Source organism: Cryptococcus neoformans (assembly GCF_000091045.1).
Source record: "Cryptococcus neoformans var. neoformans JEC21 chromosome 10 sequence".
Lineage (NCBI taxonomy): Eukaryota > Fungi > Basidiomycota > Tremellomycetes > Tremellales > Cryptococcaceae > Cryptococcus > Cryptococcus deneoformans.
The window spans coordinates 664,281-686,780 of NC_006679.1; the positions used below are offsets into that span (position 1 = coordinate 664,281).

General features: G+C 48.0%; 8 protein-coding genes across 8 annotated transcripts in view; 3 read left to right on the plus strand and 5 right to left on the minus strand.

Moving 5' to 3' along the window:
* Positions 1–967, plus strand: part of CNJ02280 (expressed protein) — a 2,450-nt gene extending 1,483 nt beyond the window's left edge. The window contains exons 9-13 of the mRNA XM_567523.2: positions 25–162; positions 218–361; positions 418–523; positions 581–702; positions 768–967. Coding sequence (XP_567523.2) covers positions 25–162; positions 218–361; positions 418–523; positions 581–702; positions 768–860 — 603 coding nt within the window. The 3' untranslated portion in view covers positions 861–967. The remainder of the gene's footprint in view (positions 1–24; positions 163–217; positions 362–417; positions 524–580; positions 703–767) is intronic.
* Positions 941–2,926, minus strand: CNJ02290 (conserved hypothetical protein). Its single transcript, XM_567524.2, has 5 exons — positions 2,542–2,926; positions 2,420–2,493; positions 1,995–2,363; positions 1,508–1,944; positions 941–1,458 (listed from the first exon to the last, which is right to left on the minus strand). The coding sequence occupies exons 1-5, from the start codon at positions 2,825–2,827 to the stop codon at positions 984–986; spliced, it is 1,641 nt and encodes a 546-aa protein (XP_567524.1). The 5' UTR covers positions 2,828–2,926; the 3' UTR covers positions 941–983.
* A 212-nt stretch (positions 2,927–3,138) lies between these two features.
* CNJ02300 (structural molecule, putative) lies at positions 3,139–8,184 on the plus strand. Its single transcript, XM_024657977.1, has 9 exons — positions 3,139–3,454; positions 3,500–3,619; positions 3,664–3,775; positions 3,827–4,120; positions 4,168–7,408; positions 7,464–7,558; positions 7,613–7,730; positions 7,782–7,867; positions 7,919–8,184. The coding sequence occupies exons 1-9, from the start codon at positions 3,234–3,236 to the stop codon at positions 7,952–7,954; spliced, it is 4,323 nt and encodes a 1,440-aa protein (XP_024513674.1). The 5' UTR covers positions 3,139–3,233; the 3' UTR covers positions 7,955–8,184.
* Positions 8,185–9,236: 1,052 nt separating this feature from the next.
* On the minus strand, positions 9,237–12,620 carry CNJ02310 (hypothetical protein). The gene is made up of 3 exons (XM_567526.2): positions 11,696–12,620; positions 10,516–11,637; positions 9,237–10,468 (listed from the first exon to the last, which is right to left on the minus strand). The coding sequence occupies exons 1-3, from the start codon at positions 12,513–12,515 to the stop codon at positions 9,348–9,350; spliced, it is 3,063 nt and encodes a 1,020-aa protein (XP_567526.1). The 5' UTR covers positions 12,516–12,620; the 3' UTR covers positions 9,237–9,347.
* A 120-nt stretch (positions 12,621–12,740) lies between these two features.
* CNJ02320 (conserved hypothetical protein) lies at positions 12,741–15,009 on the minus strand. Its single transcript, XM_567445.2, has 13 exons — positions 14,933–15,009; positions 14,875–14,887; positions 14,776–14,826; positions 14,652–14,715; positions 14,460–14,604; positions 14,272–14,408; positions 14,174–14,225; positions 13,975–14,127; positions 13,835–13,923; positions 13,646–13,776; positions 13,539–13,594; positions 13,025–13,487; positions 12,741–12,974 (listed from the first exon to the last, which is right to left on the minus strand). The coding sequence occupies exons 1-13, from the start codon at positions 14,941–14,943 to the stop codon at positions 12,864–12,866; spliced, it is 1,476 nt and encodes a 491-aa protein (XP_567445.1). The 5' UTR covers positions 14,944–15,009; the 3' UTR covers positions 12,741–12,863.
* Positions 15,010–15,176: 167 nt separating this feature from the next.
* Positions 15,177–17,408, plus strand: CNJ02330 (protein-vacuolar targeting-related protein, putative). The gene is made up of 5 exons (XM_567527.1): positions 15,177–15,481; positions 15,633–15,879; positions 15,938–16,219; positions 16,270–16,625; positions 16,685–17,408. Exons 1-5 carry the CDS (start codon positions 15,212–15,214, stop codon positions 16,688–16,690), a joined length of 1,161 nt encoding a protein of 386 aa, XP_567527.1. The 5' UTR covers positions 15,177–15,211; the 3' UTR covers positions 16,691–17,408.
* Positions 17,409–18,097: 689 nt separating this feature from the next.
* Positions 18,098–20,127, minus strand: CNJ02335 (hypothetical protein). Its single transcript, XM_024658772.1, has 3 exons — positions 19,891–20,127; positions 19,408–19,827; positions 18,098–19,352 (listed from the first exon to the last, which is right to left on the minus strand). The coding sequence occupies exons 2-3, from the start codon at positions 19,548–19,550 to the stop codon at positions 18,383–18,385; spliced, it is 1,113 nt and encodes a 370-aa protein (XP_024514452.1). The 5' UTR covers positions 19,551–19,827; positions 19,891–20,127; the 3' UTR covers positions 18,098–18,382.
* Positions 20,128–22,286: 2,159 nt separating this feature from the next.
* Positions 22,287–22,500, minus strand: part of CNJ02340 (viral life cycle-related protein, putative) — a 2,932-nt gene continuing 2,718 nt past the window's right edge. The window contains exon 9 of the mRNA XM_567528.1: positions 22,287–22,500. This exon is cut by the window's right edge and continues 9 nt beyond it. Within this exon, the coding sequence (XP_567528.1) occupies positions 22,378–22,500 (123 nt within the window). The 3' untranslated portion in view covers positions 22,287–22,377.

The following is a 22,500-nucleotide window of genomic DNA, read 5'->3' on the forward strand; positions in this document are numbered from 1 at the left end:
ACATTTTACACTCATGCGATGAAGATGAACGTTCTTATTCCTACTGTCTTCGCCCAACCGAACTTCTTTGATCCTTACCGTCAGAATGTAGCCAAGTCGCTTGGTATCACTGGGACCTCCATTGAGACATCATTACCGGTCGTTGTATACGTTGACCATCAAGTACGTTGATCCAATATCGATGGGCAAGCCAGCTCATTTTCTGCTCCCCTTCCAGATAGGAACACCTCGTCTTCATCCTGAGGATCATATGGGTCTCATCGATGCCTTGAAGAGCCTGACTCCGTTGGCTGAGGTTCACGTTGTGAAGTTGAACGGCATGTCCAAATTTAAACGAATTGAGTTATTGAATCGTGCTTGTGTATGCTTTTCTCTCCGCTCCCTTAGGCGTGAGATGATCAGGCTAATATGACGTAGATTATCATAAGCTTACACGTGGATGAACTCATACACGCAATGTGGATGCCTACGATCCCCGGCCGATCGACTGTCATCGAACTGTTTGAACAGGGTGGTTTTCGCCGTGGGTCTTCCGTCACTCGTATACTGAAAATATGAATGCTGATTGTCTGTCTGCCAGGTGACTTTGAGCTCATGGCCACTTCTCTCGGTCATCAATATGTTGCAATTCAGTACGACAGGATCCTTCTCGAGGAAGAATGGCGTACGGGTGGCCCCTCTATAGGGGAAGAAGCTAAAAAGGTAAGCTGATGAATGACTTGAAGAAACTACCACAGTAAGATCGTTAACGATACTGTCATTGATAGGGTGAGGTAAGAGTCAATCCAGAAGTGGTGATTCGAGCGGTAGAAGATATCTTGACAAAGGACGATGAGAACGCGGAGATTGTTGGCATCTGAGCACTGTTTGAACTGTTCGTGGTGCTCAGCTTTTTCTTCCTACATGTAAACATGATACTTTCTCATTTCATAGCCACCAAAAGAATCAATATGTACACAGAGATCCATACAAGTCTACTAAGTCTAGATCATCATGGCTTTGCCTTTCCTATCCAGCTCGAGTCTGGCGACCAACACTCCGTTTTTCACAAGCTTATCCCTCATCCATCGACCCAGTCTGGGTTCTTGGCCTACAGCAGCAACCAACACAATTTCTGACTTTGCATTTGTACTCTCCTTTTCTCCTGACTCCGGAAGAGAAGCATGAGAAATAGTCTCATAAGGAAGAGAACTGAGTTGAAGAGAGTTGACGAACCCCTTGGCGGGTATTTCGACATCGACATAAGAGAAAGATTTCAATTCTTGGTTCATAGCCCACAATTTGATTTGGCCATCCCAAGAACCAGAGGCAAAAAGGTTGGTACCTCTTAAAGCTGCAATGGAAGTGATCCAGCGGGGAGCGGAAATAGGGTTTTCTGCAGTGATCGGTGTGAATCCATGAGCGAAAGCCTGAGTGAAGATGGGCTTTTTCTTTCCAGTGTGCCAAAGAAGAAGAGATCTACAAGATATGTTAAGACAGGATACAAGTTGCGGAAAATGAGACTTACCCGCTATCACCACCAGAGACGAAATGCTGATCATCAAGCATGCAAACACAGTCAACTGAACCTTCCATAAATTCTTTTCCCTTGCCTTTGCTGTCCTTCTCCTTTTCCGGCTCAACACCCTCTGTCCATCCTCCTCCCAAACGTTCCTTCCTTTCCGCGGGCATTAAACCTTTTAAATCCTTCCTAGTCTTCCCACCTGCTCTGAAGACAAGCTGAACTTCCTCCTCGACTTTCCACCATCGACATGATCGATCTCGGGAGCCAGCCGTGACAGCCAAAGTGGGCTTAAGAGAAGAGACAGACGGGATAGAATCTTGATGGCCAAAGAATGTGTCAATGACAGAGAGGGTAGAAAGGGAATGAAGAGCAAGATGACGGGAGAGGGAGGCGGAGAGGATGTGGTACGACGGGTTGTTAAGTGGTGAAAGGGCGATCGACTGATACGACGGGTCAACCTAATCCACCAAGAAACCATGTTGTAACTCACAGTGACAGCGTCCTTATGGCCCTTTAATCCAGTCACCCACTTGGGCTCTCTTTCACTGACATCCCATACACCCATCACCTTATCCCTTCCTCCACTGACAAGCCATTTTCCGTCTTCACTCGCTGCCAGACATAAGATCTCTCCATTGTGGCCATTTCCTCCACCCTGGGCATGTCCAAAGTTCTGACCGGCTCGACGTAAAGTGGAAGTAGAATGGCGGATGATGGAGCCTCGTTTGGTGGAAATGAAGATGTAGTAGGGGGTCAAGGCGGCAGATGTAGGAAGATGCGATGATGTGGGGATGAAATGAAATGTTGAGGACGTCAAATGGGGCGTGATGAAGAGGTGTATACGGCCTGACGCTTCGGCCTGATGTAGGCGTCAATCAGTCACTGTAAAGAACGGATATGAAAATGGTAACGTACGACATCCTTCTGAAGACGAGACGCAATAAGCTCTCTGTCAATATCAGCAGCATCGTAGTCCTGATCCGCATTGGCTTCACAGTATTAGCAGAGCGGAAAACAGTAAAAGAAGAAGATCTCACCAGCCTCTACTTCATCTCGAACTCTGGCAAGGTATCCCTTAGCCAACCTGACTCTCTTCTCCGCTGCCGTCTCATTTTCGTCGATATACTCTTCATCACTCATTGCTACATCCTCCCGACCCTCTCTGAAATCCATCAAATCAATATCAACGGGGCCATTGTCGCCCTCTGCGTCCGAAGAGAGATTTTCATCGTTGTCTTGATGCTTTTGCTGGCGAGGTGCTGAAGGACCTGAACGATTGTTCCTCTTGCGCTTCTTCTGGGATTGAAAAAATGGGTCAGGCATAGCGAAGGCTGCAGTTCCGAATGGATATGGATACAAGATACGGCTGTGGGAAGTACGAGGGAAACTCTAGAGAGGCGACGACCCGTGGAGGAAAGCTGAATGCAGGGCAACAAATAAGAAGACTAAAAAAGCTGATAATTGCCACGTGAGAAGTGGAGGTTGCAAAAGTGGTCATGTCCGCCAGCAGAAGGCCCAAAGGTTTCGAGCGCCTAGCAGTTCATGGTCCTCGTCAGCAAATAGGCGCGCGGGACAAGGGTCGGGCGTCATCAGCGCGCCAGCACGCTGGCTGGAGGCTGCCCTCGTTCGCTTCTCGTTCTCTATCCATCCCTCAATCTCCTTCTTCCATCGACATCTTTCCTTCCTCAAACCCCTTTTACCCACACAGGCGCAAGTCGCCAATCGCAAAATGAAACTCAAGGACATATCACGCACGGCAACCTTCGCTTGGGATAACACTTCCTCTTCAGCGCCCCTCCTCGCAACTGGTGCTGTCGCTGGTGCCCTCGACGAAAGCTTCAGCAACGAATCTCAGCTCGAAATCTGGCAGCCAGACTTTGGGGACGTATCAAATGTCAAGCTTGGTGGTGAAGGCAAGCCAGCTTTGGGCAGCATCACCGTTAGCAGCCGGTGAGTTTCCTTTCAATACTGCAGTCCTCAATTGACGTGCTATAGATTCAACCAGCTCGCATGGTCAGCACCTTCCACTACTCACATGAAGGGAGTTCTTGCTGCAGGTATGGAGACTGGTGAAGTTAATGTGTTTGATCCCTCCAAGATTGTTACTGGTGCTAGGTGCGTCTACCCAGTGGCTTAACGCGTCGCTAACATTTCATTAGTGCGGATGAGGCACGAATCTTCAAAAGTGAAAAGCACACTGGTCCAGTTAGGGGCCTTGACTTTAACTCAATCCAGAAGAATCTCATGCTTACTGGTTCTGTCAATGCCGAGGTACGACATTATCGTAGGGCATAGCTCGAATAATTCTTAACCCTTTCGCAGATATATATATACGATCTCAACTCTCCCAACAACGCGCCTATCCCTCCGGGACCAACTTCTACCAAACTCAATGAGATTACGGCCCTCCAATGGAATCCTACAGTATCTCGAGTGTTCGCTGCATCTTCATCTTCAGGCTTCACCTCTGTTTGGGATTTGAAGGCTGGGAAGGAGATTGTTAGTTTGCAGTATGGCGGTGGTGCTGCTAAGGGAATGGAGACTGTTGGTGGTGTGGCCGGTCTTCAGATGGGGAAAAGAAGAGGTATGAGTGATGTTTGCTGGCACCCAGAACAGGCAAGTCGTTTGAGTTAGGAATGGAGTATCATGTTGATCCTTTTTAGGCTACTCGACTTATTACTGCCTCCGAAGATGACGAATCTCCTATCATCATGCTTTGGGATCTTCGAAATACTCGGGCCCCGGAAAAAATTCTCAGCGGTCACCACAAAGGTGTTCTTTCCGTCTCATGGTGTAAGCAGGATGCCGACCTCCTCTTGTCATGCGGCAAAGACAATCGAACATTGTGCTGGAACCCTCAGACCGGCGAGATCATCGGTGAACTTCCTACTAGCAATGATTGGTCCTTCCAGACCTCTTGGTGCCCTAGAAACCCCGATTTACTCGCTACGGCATCATTTGACGGTCACATTGGTATTCACTCCTTGCAAACAACCAGCATTCCTTCCCAATCTACCGAGAAGCTCAGTGAGGCTGCTACCGCTGACGACGTTTTCGGTGCACTCGGGAACGAGCAGCCCCAGGATGAAACTGTCAACGTCTTGTCCCTCAAGCAAGCTCCCAAGTGGCTTCGACGTCCTGTTTCAGCGACCTTTGGCTTCGGCGGTCTTCTCGCTACCACTTCCAATCTTCCTGGAGCATCTGGTAAACACCAATCTGGAGTTGTTCACCTGCGAACTGTCACCACCGAGCAAGATGTTCTCAACCGCGCCAAGGCGTTAGACCAGACTGACGGCCAGCAAGAAAAGCTTGCAAAGTTCTGCTCTGAGAGGGCCAAGGACGATGATGAAGCGTGGAAGGCTCTGCAGGCTCTTTTCAAGGCTAATTCGAGACAGGAGCTTGTGCAATTGCTTGGTTTCTCTCAGGAGGAGGTTGCGAAGAAGGTGCAAGACGCTATCAAGAAGTTCCCCAACGCCATCAAGGCAGCTGGTGACGCTACTCCAGTCATTGCTCCACTAGAAGAGGAAAGTGTCAAAACTCCCACTGCTGAGAAGCCTGAAGCTATCGAAGACGTTAGCACCACTTCCGATGCCGGCGTTGAGTCTCATGACGACAAATCTGAGAAGTCCGAGACTAAAAAAAGCGAAAATGGCCTTTTCGACGATGAGACTGCTCCAGGAACCCCTGCCGCTGCAGCCGCTGCCGATTTCTTTTCTTCAATGGCCTCTGGGGCTCTGCGTAACCCTCAGCTTGATAGTATCGTCTCTCATAAGTCTGAAGCTGCGGAGTCGTCTGTCGCGGCTACCGTCGGCAGCCGTGCCTCTTCCGTAAGAGACGAGATTGTCAACAAGGAGAACACCTTCCAAATCTACCCCGAAGGTGAGAGTGATATCGACAAGCTTGTTACCCAAGCTTTGGTCATGGGTGACTTCAAGTCTGCTGTGGACGTCTGTCTTGCTTTTGACAGATTTGCGGATGCTCTTCTCCTTGCTGTTCGAGGTGGTCCCGACCTTTTGCAGTCCACTCAGAATGCCTACTTTGCTCAGCAGACCACCAGTCGTCCCTTCCTCCGTGTCTTCCAATCTATTGTAACCGAGGACCTTTTGGACATTGTTCAAAACGCTGATTTGTCCGAATGGAAAGTCGCCTTTGTTGTTTTGTGTACATTTGCCAAGGATACCGACTTTGGCAATCTTGCTGAGCAAATTGGCCAGCGACTTCAGTACAGATGGCGAGTGCTCTCTGCCTCTGACAGTTCCGAAGCCAAAGCATCCGCCAAAATTGCTCGTCAGGACGCCACTCTCTGCTATCTTGCGGCTAAAAAGCTTGAAAAGGTCGTCTCCATATGGGTTGATGAAATGGCTGAGGAAGAGGAAGCCGTTTCTGCTACTCGATACACTTCCCATGCGCAGGCGCTTCAGTCATTCATTGAAAAGGTTTCCGTTTTCAAAGCTGCTACCGGCTATGTTGACGAAGATTTGCTTACTCCCACCGAGTCGGCAGCCGCTGCTGAGGCCGGGGCAAGAACCTACAAGCTTGCCGGCTTGTACGACAGATACTATGAGTATGCCGATTTGCTCGCTACTCAAGGCTTAGTGGACATCGCTGCCAAATATGTGAAGATGACTCCTGTTGACTACAAGGGCAGTGAACAAGTGGGTGAGCTTGATAAGGCCAGGCAGAGAATCTTGAGCGCTGCTGGTGGGAATGTCGGTACTAAGATGGCTCAAACAACTGGGAAGGTCCAAAGTACGGCCGGTTCTTCCATCGCGAGAGGTTACGCGCCTGCCCAACAGGCGTCCGCATATGCGTCCTCCCAGCCCGCGTATGCTCTTCAGCAGCCTACGACTTACGCTGCTTCAACCGCGCCAGCTTATCAAGCACCACCGGCCGCCAGCGGACCTTATCAGCCTGCATCCACTTCGACCGCTTACGCACCTCCTCAACCTACTCCGTCATACGGCGACTCAAATCCTTACGCACCTGCGACCGTCTACCAACCATCTTCTGGGTATCCACCCAACGGTTATCGACCCAGCGACCCTCAACCACAAGGATATGGTGCTCCTCAACCCTCATTCGGCCAAACTCAGGCAATGCCTCCCCCCCCTCGTGTCGGTCAGACCAATGCTCCTATCAGTTCTCCTCCTTTGATCCCAGGCTCGCAACAACGGGGTATCTCAGGATGGAATGATGCGCCTACCTTCGCTCCAAAGAGACCTCAAAGTGCTGCCAAGGACGTCAAGAAGGCTTCTGCTATTTTGTCTCCTTTCCCCAACTCTGCTGATCCACTTGCCGCTGCTGGTGCTGGGTTGAACACTGCAGGGGCGGCTCCTCCCCCCGGTAGGTCACCTCAGCCTGGTGTGATTCCTCCCCCTCCCAAGAACGCCCGACCTCCTTCTATTGCCGCGAAGGTACAACCTCCGCCTACCGTTCAACAACAGCAACAGTTCCACCAGCATGCGCAACATCAACAACAACAGCGACAGCAGCAGTTAACTTCCCCTCCAGCGGCTGCAGGTCCTCCACCCTCTGCCTTCTCGCGTCCCCCTCCCCCTGGTGCCCGAGCCGGTCCTCCTCCCGGAGCTTTCGCTGGTCCCCCTCCTCAACGCGCCCTGTCCCCATTGGGTCCCGGTAGGCTCAGCTCGCCTCCAGGGAGCCAAATAAGGCCACCTTCAGCTGTCCAGAGACCCCCCAGTCAACCTGGACAGGTGCAGTCTCTTGATGGTGGAATTACGGGAATGGGCGGACCTCCTCCCCCAGGCTCTAGGATGGCTGGGCCTCCTCCTGGACGGTCAGCTACGCCTCAGCAGCAGCAGCGACAGCAGATCATTCCTCCTGCTACCTCACCGTCTCAAACGAAAATTCAGTCACCCTCTTCTGAGCAGGTAAAGCCTCGACACCGTGAGTGCATTCTTTTTCCTTCGTGTACAAAAGGAATTAACATCTATTGATGAAGCCGCTGGGGATCGATCCCATATCCCTGAAGCTTCAAAGCCCATTTATGAGATTCTCTCCGGAGAACTCACAAAGGTGAAGCAATCTAATATTCCTGTATGTGCAGTCGCAGTTATGTACAATGTTAAATACTTATTGAGTACTGTATAGCCTCACGTCAAACGAATTGTGGATGACACCGAAAGACGGCTGAACATTCTTTTCGATGGGCTCAATAACGAGACAGTGCCAAAGCAGGCGGTGGATATGATGAACGAGATTTCTAAGGGTCAGTGAACCTTTGCTCTCTGTTAGCCCTTCTTGGCTAACAATTCAACAGCGATTGCCGCCAGAGATTTGAACGCAGCGTTGGCTATGCATGTGGAATTGTTGACTACTGCCAGTGGTGATATGACCTCTTGGGCTGTGAGTCCATCACTCATTTCATACCTCAGCCCAAAGCTAATCAATATATAGCCCGGAGTCAAGCAGATCATCAGACTGGGAGCATGAAAAGAAAGGAGTGGATAGACACCAAGACGTTGTCCAAATAGCTTGAAGATGCGTATGACAAATGAATATAGCTCTTGCAGAATGTCTGTTCGATGTAGGGGTTTCAGTGCCGGCAAATGCGGCAGTGATACATAGGCTGGCCTCTATTCCGGATTTAACTAGTAGACTTCAGTACGAGAAGTTACTAGACGATAGGCGTTAGACTGGACATATCCTTGGAAAGCTATGATCTGCCTATTTGCACATTATCAGTCCACCTGTTATAAGCAACCATTAACGAACCACGCGGACTCGATGTGAAACGTTTAAGCGTTGAGAGCAGCTGGGACCCAGGATCAAGATGAAAGTGAGCGCCGACAACCGGCAGAGTAAGGCACGATGAATGAGTAAGGCCCGGCGTACAACCAATCAAGCCCAACCACAATTGATGCCGAAAGCTGAGAGCTGGGAGCTGATGATCATCATCCAAGAACATCCAGCATCAAATGTCGACGAAACTCGCATATTTCACATATCATCATAATATCATATCTGATACATATACGACTAATCCTTAACCGCCTGACAAGGCCCAATAAGGCATGTACTCTTGAGTTCCACGACAGTAGTATTTTTTTAGGGTTCTCAGGTCATAATAGAAATAGTAGTAGTAGTGGTATTACGAGGAGTACGTATAAGGTGTGCGATCGCTACTGTACGACAGCAGTAGAGTTGGACTTTCGTTGGTGCGTGGAATATATAGGTACGTAGAGGTGCGAAGTGATGACCGAATGACCGTCGTCGAGCCTTAGGGACCACATTAAAAGCAGGGTGGGATTACACCAACATGAAACCATGATGAAGAGCGGGTCGAACGAAAGAACGAACGAACGAACGAACGAACGAATGAGGTCGACCCATAGATAGCATCGTCTACATACATAACGTACATACATCGTGCAAGAGTGCTTTGTCCGATGTGCTGTGGCGGAATCCGATGTTCACGACTATTGCTCATGCCGTGGAAATTGACCATCGTGAGAAGAAGATGTGACTGTAAAGTCGGAAAGGAAAGGTTGAACACAACAAGGATGAAAGAATAACGGAACTTGTGTGTCAAGGCGCCAGCCACCTAAACAATTCGTGTAAATGCACCGACTGAGAACGTCCGAGTGTGTCTGCCCACTACAGCGTTTATTACAAGTCCGCAGCATCTACAAAAGTCTAAAACGGGAAAAACAGCCTATCATTTTCAAACAATAACATGTACATTTATTTATATGATGCGTACTTATAATAGACTATACATATTAATCAACAGGATGGGACCAAAAAATCTTACACAGAACAAAAGCAAAAAAAAAAAACAAAAAACAAAAAAAAAAAAAAAAAACAAAAATATGGACGATATTCGTTACAGTTCATCTAAATCGCCCTCCAGTCCCGAATCTTCATCTCTTCCATTAGCTCTTCCTGCAGCCCGCCTGCCAATCCTGGCAAGAATGTCTACCAGTCTCTCCTTCGCCCGCTCGTAATGTATTCTCTCGCTCTCAAGTTGATGAGGTCTGAAATCACGCTTATCCGCTTCATCTCCTAGTGTGAATTCCTCTGGCTGATCGTAAACTTCCTCAAAGTCATCCGCATCGAGCTGAGATTCCACACCCACCCATCCAGTCTTGTTCAATACTCCTCTCAACTTGACTACCTTCCGCTGAACACCGAGACTTTCTTCTTTCCTACCTTCTCGGTCCATATTCGTGGCCTCTGTGGAACGAGAAGCGGTGAGAAGAAGAGAAAGATATTCAATGATTGACAGTGCAAGGGCATCGACTTTTTGAGCGTTTGGTGAAAGAGGATTGACGAAAGCGGGGGCTTGAGAGACAGGGGCACAGCCGGGATAAAGGAGTTCAAGCAAAGCTGAAACTGAATTGAGCCCATGAGTTGCGCCTGAAACCTGGTCAGCTGCAAGTGCCCCCGCAAGGGATGCTTGAGCTGAGGAACTAGGCCCCGTAAAGATCCCCCAAAGTCCAATCAATACCAAGCCGAGAGCGTGCACAACTGATCCCTTCTGAGTACCTTGCATCACGCTTTTGATTTCCTTGTCAAAAGCGGATGCTTTGAGGTTGGCACCCAAGTTGTGAGATTCAAGAGCGGACAGGAGGGATTTGAGTGACGTGGTGGAAAGGGGGGAAGCGGTAGAAGCTTCGACCAGGTGGATGAATAAACGGGTGTAGAGATCGTGAACATGAATGAGAGTGATCTGTTCGGCGAGTGCGGAAAGCGGTGCAGAGGTGGGAGGAAGAGAAGAAAGGCAAAGCAAGGCTTCGTGCAAGGGCAATCCAAGCACAGTAACTAAAGCGGGAGGTGTAGTTCCATCAACACGTGACTGGGCAGTGAGCCAGAGTTGCTGCGGTGAACGCAGAAGAGAACATTCAGGCTGAAGAAGTGCAAGGAGTGCAAGAGAATAGGGTGATGACGCGGTGACATTAAGATGTAAGATAGTGTGCCACTTTGCCAGTGTAGACACATTATTGGCTACACAATTATCAAAATGTGTCACAATTGGAAACTTGTAAACTTACCTCGACCAACGACACCTGCAGCAAATCTTTCCCATTCAGTCTTTTGGGCCTTCTTTCTCGAAACGATCCCGACAACATCTTTTAGAACACCCTTTACTGTACCTGGCCTAGCCTTCTCGTCCGATTTGGTGGTCAATTTCGAGATGATCGGACGCATGACCACAGCAAGAACAACAGCGACAACAAGTCTCCATGTCCACTCGAGCAGGGTTGTGGGGAGGGGAACAAGGGCGCTCGGAAGACTACGGGCAAGGAGGCGCGATGTATGCTCCGCAATGATTAACGGTACACTGGCAAGGATTTGTTGATTTGTCGCATACCCAAGGACTTTATCGGTTGCCAGAGCTTGGGGCTGTGGATTTGAACGGAAGACGGTGGAAGCAGAAGGGACGAAAGAGAATGACATAGCAAATGCTGCGAACACTCGAGCACCAGCAGCGGCAGTCGACTGAGGAGTGATTTTGGTCTTGGCTGCTGTTTTGGGTTTGGCCTTTGGCGCAGCCGTACGTTTACGCTTTTTGGAAGGTTCTTCGTCGTCATCATCATCTTCTCCTTCACTCTCATCTTCCTCTTCCTTGAGCTTGGCCGCTAATTGTTCAGCTTCTACCCTATCAATTTCTGCTTCTCTTCGTCCAAAGTCTTCCTTCCAAGCCGCAAGGCCCGCTTCACCTTCCACCGCTCCCCTAAATTTCTCAAGCTCATTGACCATCCTCTGAAGCTTTGCTGAGCGTTTTTGCAAGAGTTCAATATATACCCTCGCCCCTATCAAAATGGTGGCTTTCGCACTAGCGTTCGGTCTAGTCACCTCTCCGAGACCGTCAACTGTCCCGTCAGGTGCACGAATATCGGTAGTGGCAAGCTGTTCAGGAGTGGAAGTCCCGTACAACAGACGTAGTGCAGGTATGGCATCCCGCAAGTCGGCTTGAGCAGCTTGCACCTTCTGGCGATAACGGCGCTCAGTTTTGTTGTGCTTTCCAATAGTAGGAGCAGGGGCAGCAGCTGTAATTGTTTCAGATTTAGAGGCGGTGGGACGGCGCACACTCGCAGTGCGAGGGATAGAAGCGGGTTTGATATCCTGAGCCTGGTTCCTGGGAGCAAATGGAGGGTGAGTAAAAGTGAAACCTGCGCAATATGAGCGTTTTTTCGTTGACGGTCTATTAGATTAGATTAAAATGCTTACCGTGTTGAGAGTTGCTCAAGTTTTGCCCGTTGCTCCAACTGTCCTGCTTTATTAGAGGTTCTTGCTTCACCATCTGAGGCTGGATGGTTTGCCCAAACTGCTGCTTCTGTTGCTGCAATGGTTGTTGCTGAGGCCGTTGTTGGAGCCCTGCTAGTATCGGATCAAAGTCAAGACCATCAGGCTGTGGCTGCGGTTGTTGATTAATATTGTCAAGACCATTTTCTTGAAGAGGGTCCTTAAAGAGGTCTTGAATCCACTCATCACCCATCCCATTGAATCCTTCTGTCCGGCCGGGCAAAAACAGAGACTGCCCAGGTTTCTGTCCTCCAAACCCATCGGAATTGACTGGATAATCATTGATCGGCTCTGAAAGCAGGAACATATCCAATTCGCCACCGCTCACACCTTCAAAGCTTCTAGCCAGAAAAACATCATCCGTTCCGGAACTCGATAAAGGTGAAGCGGAACTGTGACTATGCGGAGAGTGCGACGATTGATCGTAGGAATAATGTGATGTGAGATGAAAGGAAGGTTCACCTGTTGATGGAGAAAGGGAAAGACGTGGTGAGGTCGAGGACATTGACTGTGGGTTGGTGGGTGACAGGAAAGGAAGTGAATCCTCATTTGAAGAGAGGGAACCTCGGTGTTGATGATTCCCTCCAAAGTTATTTGACGGATTATCTAAGGGGAACTGGTTGTCTGAGAAGAGAGCAGTGAGTTCAGGAGGAAAAAGAGCGTCTGTCGGGGAAACATCAGAAGGCGCGAAGATCAAATCTTGTTCTTCTTGGTCGAACTGGGTATTGTAGAGTGAGGTCGGCATCTTGTCCTGTAATGAGGCCGTGGATGGGAGATGCTTGAGAGTACACAGAGGATAACGTAAAGAAGGAAGAAGAAGAAAGAAGAAAGGAAAGAGAATACGAGTCAGCTTTCAAAGACTACCCGAAAACAAAAGGAGCGGGAAAGGATCGTATCATCCCACGAAGAAGTGGTACGATCCATCACAGCCACGTGGTTTCTCGCCACCGTCGGAGATCTCCGCTTTGTTGATTTTCTGTTCATTCATTCATCGTTCCATTATTTATTACTGCTCGCTGTTCATACTATCATCGTAAAATTCCACCCGCGAAACGCTGTAGACCAAACATATGTATTGACACCTCCATAGCCCTTATCTATTACGTCCAGAATTCCTAACGGTCCGCCTGTTAGGGTTTCCCTTCAATTTTTTTTTATCAGGCTTCCCCAGTAAATCTCTTGCTTTAGCGCGAGGGTCAATAACCTTATTTCTCCCATTAGCTAGCCTGCCCTCATAATTAGCCGATTACTTACCGCATATTCATCCTCTGCCCTCCTTGTCAACTCCTTGTCATCCACTTGAAACTTGAGTTTATGCGTCAGCCATCCAACATCGTCATCTACTTCTATACCTCCTTCCTCTTCCGCCATTGCGGCTCCTATTCCCGTGCCCTCCTCCTTCGCTTCGCCTTCCTCAATCTCTTCCGCCTGCTCCTCCTCCGGTTCGTCTCCAGCCTGCATGACTCGCTTGCTGAACTTTCTCATCTCAGTGAGCACATCCTCTTCTTCGTCTCTTCTGCCTCTCTTGTTCCCAGCCTTCATTGCCGCTCGTCCTCGCTTAGATGCGTACTTGGCCAGCTCTTGTTCAAGGTAGGAAGGACCTTTGCGTCGTGCACGGGAAGAAGAATCAGATTCAGAGTCCGAAACAGAGCCACTACGCTTTTTGAGACGACGGAGGTCCTCTTCCATACGCTTGATCTCAGCTTGACGAGCAGCGCTGACAATCATTAGCCATATTCTTGTCGCGAACTAGTCCCCAGGGACCTACCTGCCGCCAGCTTTCTCCCTCTCATGCTGCGCCCGAATGTTTTTCAGATCTACGGCCTGTTTACCACAAGATCAGTCAATTTACTCCTGTAGAAATTTGTTACACACCTTTTTCTCCTCGCTTGCTTCGTTTTCTCTCGATTTGCCCAGATCCTTCAAAGAGGGAGGGATATTAACAAAAGTTTCAGTCATTTTTGATGTCTTGGATTTTGTGTGTTCGGCTTCTGACGGATCAACCACTGGGTGTAATCATCAGTTACCGCATTCATTAGCGTACGTATGGACACCCCAACTCACAATCTTGTCTGGTCATCGACTTCTTTTTGACAGTCACCTCTTCTTCTGGGATTTCCTCAGAGTCTCCAAATGACAATAAGCCAGTATTTCTACAATGATATTCATCAACCGTGCCCCTAGATGACACCCAGACGACCCACTTCTTAGCCTTTGCGCGCCTTTCACGCTGCTCCATGTCCTTTTTCGCTTCTAGCTTGGCCTTTTGCTGAGCCTTCTTCTCTTCTGCTGTGATACGGGGTACAATGTCGTCGAAAGGGTTTTCGATGATGTGAATTCGTCGAATCTTTGGTGGGCTATGAAATAATCAGCAACATTGCGCGAGCAGTCAGCAGGACTTACATAAGGGGTCTCTCCTCTTTGTCCGTATCAAGATTCCCAATATTCAACACGTCTATTACGGTCAGCCTGAATCCCTAAGGTTTATACCAAAGACATACTAAAGATGGTATTCCCGACAATCTTTCCAAACATAGTATGTTTGTTTGTGAGTTCAGGTGCAGCATCAAGTGTGATAAAGAATTGGGAAGTATTGGAATTCCGACTTCCATTGTTTGCCATTCCCAGTAATCCTCGACTAGCCTCCAGACATCAGACGCTAAGCTTCTTGTGTATCGTGAAGGCTTACCGGTTGAACTTCAGCCGTCCATGGATCTCATCTTCGAAAGGCTCCCCGTAGAAACTCTCGCCGCCCATACCCGTCCCGGTAGGGTCTCCAGATTGTATGATAAACCCAGGAACAACACGATGAAAGATCACACCGTCGTAATATCCTGTTTTCTGTCAGTAAAAGGGATGTCATAAGTTCAGTCCAAAGTACCTTCCATGGTGAGGGCCAGGAAATTCCGAACCGCTTTTGGACATTCTTTACCCCATAGTTCAACCTGCGAATAATATATAACAGTCGGCATGTGCTTATACGTTTTATGGAAAGGTAAACAAACCTCGATTTCACCGGCGGTCGTATCTATGATGACCTTGCCATTTGTGGCAGGCTATTGATGGTCAGGCTGCACACATGACGCGAGAGGATATAACCTTACTTCGGTAGCATACCTAGCAACAATCAGCACAGTTCAACAATTTCAATCAACAGCTCACAAGTTACTCATTTTGTCTCGTTGTCAATGTAAACAATTGATCTGACCTTCATCGATTGCTGTTCGTTTGTGATTAGGACGGGAGTAATGTTGAAGGCGAAGAAGGCTGCAAGGTTCGGCTTAAAAGTGATGATGCCATGAGATATGGCTCGCCACGTCGGTGTTTCGGTAATATGACGCATCTCCTCTCGTCCGGTCTGTCCTCCATAGCTGCACGCAGCCACAATAATTAGCAAGCCCTTTAATCTCAGTCCCTCATTGCCCAAGTGTTTCACTAGCAATGTCTCAAGGTCTCACACGTAGGCGGGCTGGAGCTTCTCCAGCAGTAGGAGCATCTTCTTCCGCTCAGCTTGAGTCTCCCACTTTCCCATCGGGGTCGACAGTCCCCCGACCGGGCTCATCAGTCGAGGGCGCTGCTTCGGGCGCGTACGAAGGCAGAGCAAAAATAGCATATGACCCCAGAGATTTCGAGAACAGTGATGAGAAGGAATCGGTTCCAAGGTTAACCTTGATGGAGGAAGTATTATTGTTGGGGCTGAAAGACAAGGCGGTGAGTCTGAGTGGCTTACATGTTTGTGAAGTTCAGCAATATGTTGGCGGACCGAACAATAAGGACAGACCTGGGACAGACAGGCTAAGGAACAGGAGAATCTAGTTGCGAGATGTATAATCTGTGAATGTATGCTGACTTAGAGTTGCAGGGTTATCTATCATTTTGGAACGACAACATATCGTATGCTCTTCGAGGTTGTATCCTCATTGAGCTTGCTTTGCGCGGGCGTATTGCAATGGTCAGGGACCCAGCACGTCGGAGATTAGCTTTATCCGACAGGCTGATTGAGGTGATTGATGATCGACAAACGGGAGAGACCATTTTGGACGAAGCACTGAAAATGATGAAGTCGAGTGAGAAGTATGGCGCGGGAGCCTGGGTCGATCTTATGAGTGGTGAGTATGCCATCTATATTTACGAATCAAGCATTAGAAACTTATTTATTCTTGGCAGGTGAAACATGGAATGTCATGAAAATTGGCTATCAACTCAAACAGGTCCGAGAACGCCTTGCCAAAGGCTTGGTGGACAAGGGTGTCCTTCGGACTGAGAAACGCAACTTTTTACTGTTTGATATGGCCACTCACCCCATTGCCGATATGAACGCGAAGGACGATGTGATGCGAAGGGTGCTCTCGCTTTTGACTGCGCGCACTGCGGCGGTCCCACCGCAGGCATTGCACAAACAAGCCGTCAAGTATAGGCATATGCGGGCAGTTGTGCTAGTCTGTGCTGGTAAGTGTGGAATTTACCCATCTCTGATCAGACTTAACAGGAATCCGTAGCCTACGCGTCAAGTGTACTTGAAAATGCTCTCCAGCGTCTGTCCTATGACTCACGCGAAGCCGCCTTTGCTCGTTGCGATGACATCCTCGCGGAATTCTGTACTTGGCCCTTCGGTCAAACGACTGCCTCATCTTCTGGTCCCGTTGCAATCGGTTCTGCTAGCGCTCGTCGGCGGGAAGGTGGCTCTGGTGGGGCAGGCAAGGAAAGCGTGCAGGAGCTTGTGAGAGAGGTGAGGAAGGAAATGGCCTCGACAACGAGCGGTGCGGGAGCCGGGGGTGGGCAAGAAGATCAGGAAGAGTTATGTTTCGAGGTGATTGCGACGGTTTTGGAGATCTTTGGGCGTATGGATAGCTTGGTGAGTTGTGTTTAATTTCGTTTTGACAATCCCTGTGATACTCATCGTCGGGTTCTCAGCTTTAACGAACATGGACTTGCAAACCAACTTTTGTCACCACATACCCTTTCCTTCACATCCATAAGGAAATTACTTCCAGCTTAAAATTCAACCTGCTGTGGCCTCACCCTTGCTTGGCGGTTGGGTCAGTGTCCGACAACCCCTACTCGTCTTTGTCGTGAGAATCAGCGCTTTGTCGTAGAAATAGCCAGCCTTCGCTTCTGATCATATACAAACTTTGTTGTTCCCTAAGATGGGTTTAAATGCTATTCACGCTTATGAAATACCAAACTTGACCATTAGCCATCCCTGTTCCTTCGTCTACACTGATGACCATATAAGTTTTCCTTCCTGAAGTTGAGCAGGCTGATAGCCTCCCAACAACTGGCAACGATTCATTTGGCGGAAGAAGACCATATTAATCGCTGCAAGGTCGAAGAAATGTATGATACGATGGGCTCTCAAAATCATTGTCGAAGCAGGAGCAAAAGCTTCCGTACGCCCGTTTCATTTCCAGCCGGGATCATCATGATCCACCAATGACCGCGAACAAAGAAGAATTACATGATGTTTGTTATATTTAGGTAACTGGGGGAGATAGTCGTAGAAAATAGGGCAAATCAAAATCACCAAACATCAAAATGACAGATTTGTTCGTAGATTGCGGATTGTTATAAGCTCATTTTTTATTGACAGCTTCACTGCTCTCACCTCGCACGGAAGAAAGTAGAACGGCTTATAATATTTCTATGCAATGCTTTTATTTTATTCAACAACTTGACCAACGCTGCTTGTATCTCACAAAATCACATCGGTTTGTTGTGCTATACTCAAAGAACAGATTACAATCCATTTGCACAATACTGAAAGCGCCATCACGATACAGACAGGTACGTAGGTAGAGCGAGGCGAGCTTGCACGATGGAAACTTCGGTTGATTTATAGGCTCGATAAAAGCCCTTCGACGGACATCGGCCGGGTGCACGATGGTGAATTCTTGTGTCGAGTAATCTTCTGTTACCTCTTTTGTCATCAATTAAAAATCTCTTGAATGTCTGGCCAATGGCCGAAAAGCCGTTCGGTCCGGAGAAGTGCGCATCATGCACAGGGGCGATGTCAGGGAACAGGGAAATTAACTGTGGCGTGGCGCCGAGCATCGCACACTCGGGTGATTTCCTCGTCTTTCATTAATTATTATATCGTACAGATGGTGGCTTTTTATCACTTTACGTCCATATCATGCCATGTGACTATTAAGTATGAATTATTATGCGTTGGTGTTGGGATAAAAAGACAATCGAACAGCGGTATCCACCCAATGATGAAGGAGCAAGAACAGCGCTGCTGCGCTGGATCAACCTGTCTCTCTTAACGCAAATAGATCCCTGTTTTTAACAAATGACATGATTTTGAATAGAGAATACTCTATCATCGAAGTCCACAACAATTTGCATACCTAAGAGTAGGAGAGCTGCCCACTTGAAGCTGATTCCGTGTTCCATGAATAGTTAAGAAATTGAGGCCTATTCGACTACTATGGATCAATATTTATATGTGTATCTTGTTTCGAATGCTAATGATTATACTTCTTTGAATGTGGCTATGTCCGTGATACAACAAGGTCTACGGCGATGAAAGCGAAAATGTTTATAAAAAAAATCAGAAAAAGTGTTGTTCGTTCTCTCCATTCACTGCTGCTAGTATTGCTCTCATAATGCCTACTCCTGATGATAAAGAGGAGGGGAGTAATAATCTTCCCCAATACCATGTCCCAGGCACATGTCCTTACTTTCAACAAGCCCCAGACCTAATAAAGGGTCCTTTACCATCATGCCCGCTGAGCCATTAATCATGAATGACTGCCCGTTCTTATCCGCCTGTACCGACTGGGTCGTGCTAGTCGTTGACTGGGTGGGAGGATAGGGATAGAAAGGGGTGGGAATCACGTGTGGGGAAGGAATTGCCATAGAAGTAGGAGTCGGAGGAGTTGATGACTGATGTACTGTTGACAATGTACCAGGGCGGGAACCTGTCCGTATAACAGACGGTGAAAGAGAGCCCGAAGAAGAAACGGGTCGGAGGTACAATGGAGTTGATAATCCCGGTGTCAACCACGTCCCAGAGACATGCTCATCGTCAGATGATGATGCCCGAGTCAGGGCGGCAAATGATGACATAGATGAAGAGGCAGGAGATGGTGTGTCGAGCACTTGACTGTGGAGAGGCTGAACTTGGTGCGATTCAAATTGTACACCCAGTTGACTCGTCGACACGGGGGCTGGAACGAGAGGCTGTTCAGCACTTAAAGGGTAAGGAGGGAAAGTGCTGGCAAGAGATGGATATTGAGGGGGAGCGAAATAAAAATTTGGCTGAGAGTAAATCCACTGAGGAGGATCATAAGCTATAGGAGCACCCCAGGGCATAGCTTCATCGGGCATAGATGAAGACCTTTTGCGGACATAGGGCGCTGGACGAACAGGCGGTCCATGGTAAGTCGGTCTAGAGACGTAATAAGGTGACGATGTCGTGGCAGGAGAAAGGAGTTCATTGGCTATTTTGGATGCCTTGCCAAGTGCCTTCTTTTCCCTTGTGATACGGTTGACTTCTTCCGGAACAGGGGCATAGTCACACTCGCGTTTCGAACGTTGACAGTTTCGGCAAGGAGAACCTCCACAGCATCGAATTTTTCTACGGGATACTTGTCAGCACATTTCCAGCAGATAATGAACCCCATTCTGCTTACCTGTGCCGACAATACAGACATGCCATTGAGATACGCTGTCTTCTAGTGCCCTCGCTTGAAGAAGAGAAGCTTTGGCGGGCTTTAAATTGCCCCTGAGAAGATGTTTCTTCCAATGACTGCGCGGAGACGTTGTCTTTCGACATGGGAAGAAGGGTTGAGACACTCAAGTTAAGCACCGCCGATGTAAGGGGACAAGATGAAAAGGTGGAGACGTGGATGCTATATGGCTATGGCGGTAATGTTTGATGTATGGCGAATTTGCAGAGAGGTATTGACGAATGTGGTGGATTGATGATATTTGAACAGATGTCGTGGAAGGTGGGACAAAATGAGCTTTTCGGGGGAAGTGAAGAACCCACATGTATATATGCATGGAGAGGCCAGAATAAACTTAAGGCTGCATGACTATCGTGTACGTAACTGTAGGTGGTGGGTTTAGTGAGAAGGTTCCCCTTGTTTTTAGTAAAAGCCGGTGGGACTTACTTTACATTTACGTACTAGGGGATGCAATTGTTTCTGGTCTCTGGCCTTCCGCTTTTCGCTTTGCCAAGTAGAAATGCCGTACATATGACCGCGATCAGCATTTCCCAGCTTGCGAACTGGGCCCTCTTCAAACGCTTTGGTCCAATCCCTGAGTTCTGTTGATATGATATCGTAATCGAAGATAACCCCGACAACCGTTAAAGTCTCACAAAGATGGCATTCAGGGTTGATAAGGAGATGCTAAATCGTTGTCGGTTGAACACTAGTCAGGTCTGGGAAAACAACCGAAACGGAAGAGAGGTCAGGGAAAAGGAAATAGAATATACCAAAGACGACGCACCCGAACGATCACCGGGTGAAAAACGAAGGTTAAAAAGTTAATAAGAGGAAACGCCGATCATCGTCAGGGTCTAAGATCGTCAGCATCGTCATTAACAAGATGCCAGACCCGGTCATCATGGCTAATTAATAAAGTTGTATGTAACTAACTGTATCCATCCATCTCTTTGAAACATTGAGACGCGCCATTTTTATGTCTTCCGAATCCTGTATTGATTTGATGCTACCACCATCACCACAGACATTAGAAGAAGCAGAAGAAGGGTGAGCAAGAAGCACAATAAATCTGCTTTTACCTTGAGCTTAATCGTAGTTTTGCCACTTAATTAGACAAACGGTGTATCTTATTATTCGTTATTACCATCATTATTTGTATTTTGACTTCTGACTTGTTCCAAAAGATGATACGCAATGCTATCAGTCGTGGGCCAATCGAACAATTCCGCATTACAGTAATTAAACTAGCAGTGATCAAAGGCAACAGGCAAGTGATATGCTTGCAGTTAGTACAAACATTTACAATTTAATTACAGTGCATAATAAAAACAGGACATGACAACAACAACAGTAGTTAGACAAACATTTATTTACGTGGCATGCAGCATGTAATGCAGCAAGATGACGTTCCAGCAGGCACATTGTTTCCCACGGAGCCTAGCGACTCCCTCTTTATTTATTTGCTATCCGGCCAATCCAACCGTCTTTGCCGTCTGCCGACAGACGCTGTAGCTCAGATCCGATGATCCATCATCATGGCACATCATTATTCCATTTAGCCTTTTTCTTGTGGCACGCAGGTAATTAAGTAAAAGATTCAGTCAGACCACGCATCAAGACGAGATGGGACAGAAATTTGCTGGTCATTTTTCGATTTACTTGTATATACCCACCACTACTACATATATGCGCTAGTGTCTTGAGCTTTTTATGTTATTTCTTATTTATTGCAGGTCGATTGCCCTCCAACGCTAGGGTAAAAAATAAACACAAGCCCTTCGACCAGCCCGAAGAAGGCCCGAAGTCCGAGGAAGGGCTTGTGTCGAGCCTACATAGATATGCCGGCCGGTCTGCCGGTGGGCTACTTCTTGTCCAGTTCTCGTTTATTTTAAGATTTCAAAAAAATCCCCCCTCTTCCACACATCACATAACGCTCGGGGATTCGAACGAATAATTTAGGTAGTTTATCGTTATTGCCGGGCAGTACGTATTAGTAATCGAAAATGGGAATTGGCGTGTTCGTTCTGGTCTGCAGTATTTTGGTGCCCTCCGAATACATAGCTACGGTACTTCATCTGTGGAGTGTCGGTGAACTTTCGTGTTGCCTTGAGAGTCCCCGAACTGTACATTAACTGTTTCTCAGCAGGTCCGAGTCGTACGATGTACAGCTCAACCCATTGACCGAAGTCTTGCAAATTATATTGTATTGTGAATTTTGACAGACCTTGAAGATGTGGGTGGGTTGAGTGCGGCTATGTTTGTCGTCTTTTAGTATGTGACGAATATTTGCGTTTGCATTGGAGATTGCGCTTTGGCAGTTTGGAAGATGAACATGACCGAGTTATGGCGATTGCTGCTGTTTGGTTCATTCACGGGGTCGTAAAGCTGGAGGAACGTCATCACCAACAGGGAAAGAACACTGGGAAAGTTGCCGGTTGATTGAATGTTTAATAACAGCTGAAGAAGGCCGGCCTTGAGGTTTCGGCGGGTGAAGGGGGGCGTTTAGCCGCAGCAGGAGACGCAGAAGATGGGTATCATCTGGACAGACGGTTTCGCCGGAAAAGTAGTGGATTTAACCTGATGACATGTCTTCTTCTAGACCCTCACGATATTTGAAGCAGCCAATCATTACTGTGGATGGTGGATGGAGTCACTGGCCATTGCTGCTGGCTGCTGGAATAATATGATAAGCGACTGGTATAGCAAATTATAAAATGCCCAGACGAGAATAATTGGTCAGTTATTACAATCGACTAACGAATAATACGCCGTGATGGTGTCCGCAGTTTATTATCTTTGCCATGTTCGGTCATTGTCCCTTATTCCAGTTGGTTTGCATGGTCATTCAATATCCAAGTCATTTTATCGTCTCTCTTCAACGAAGTGTCTCGTCACCTCCGACGTCTTGTTTTCCTCACGTCACATCATGAATCATGGCCGCATGGGCTTCAACCACTTGTCAGCCCTCTCAAACTGCTCAATAACGTCCCTCCCGACGACAGTTTGCGCCAGCTTAGGATTGGGCCCTTGCTCCTCGGCTAAACAGCGAATAGC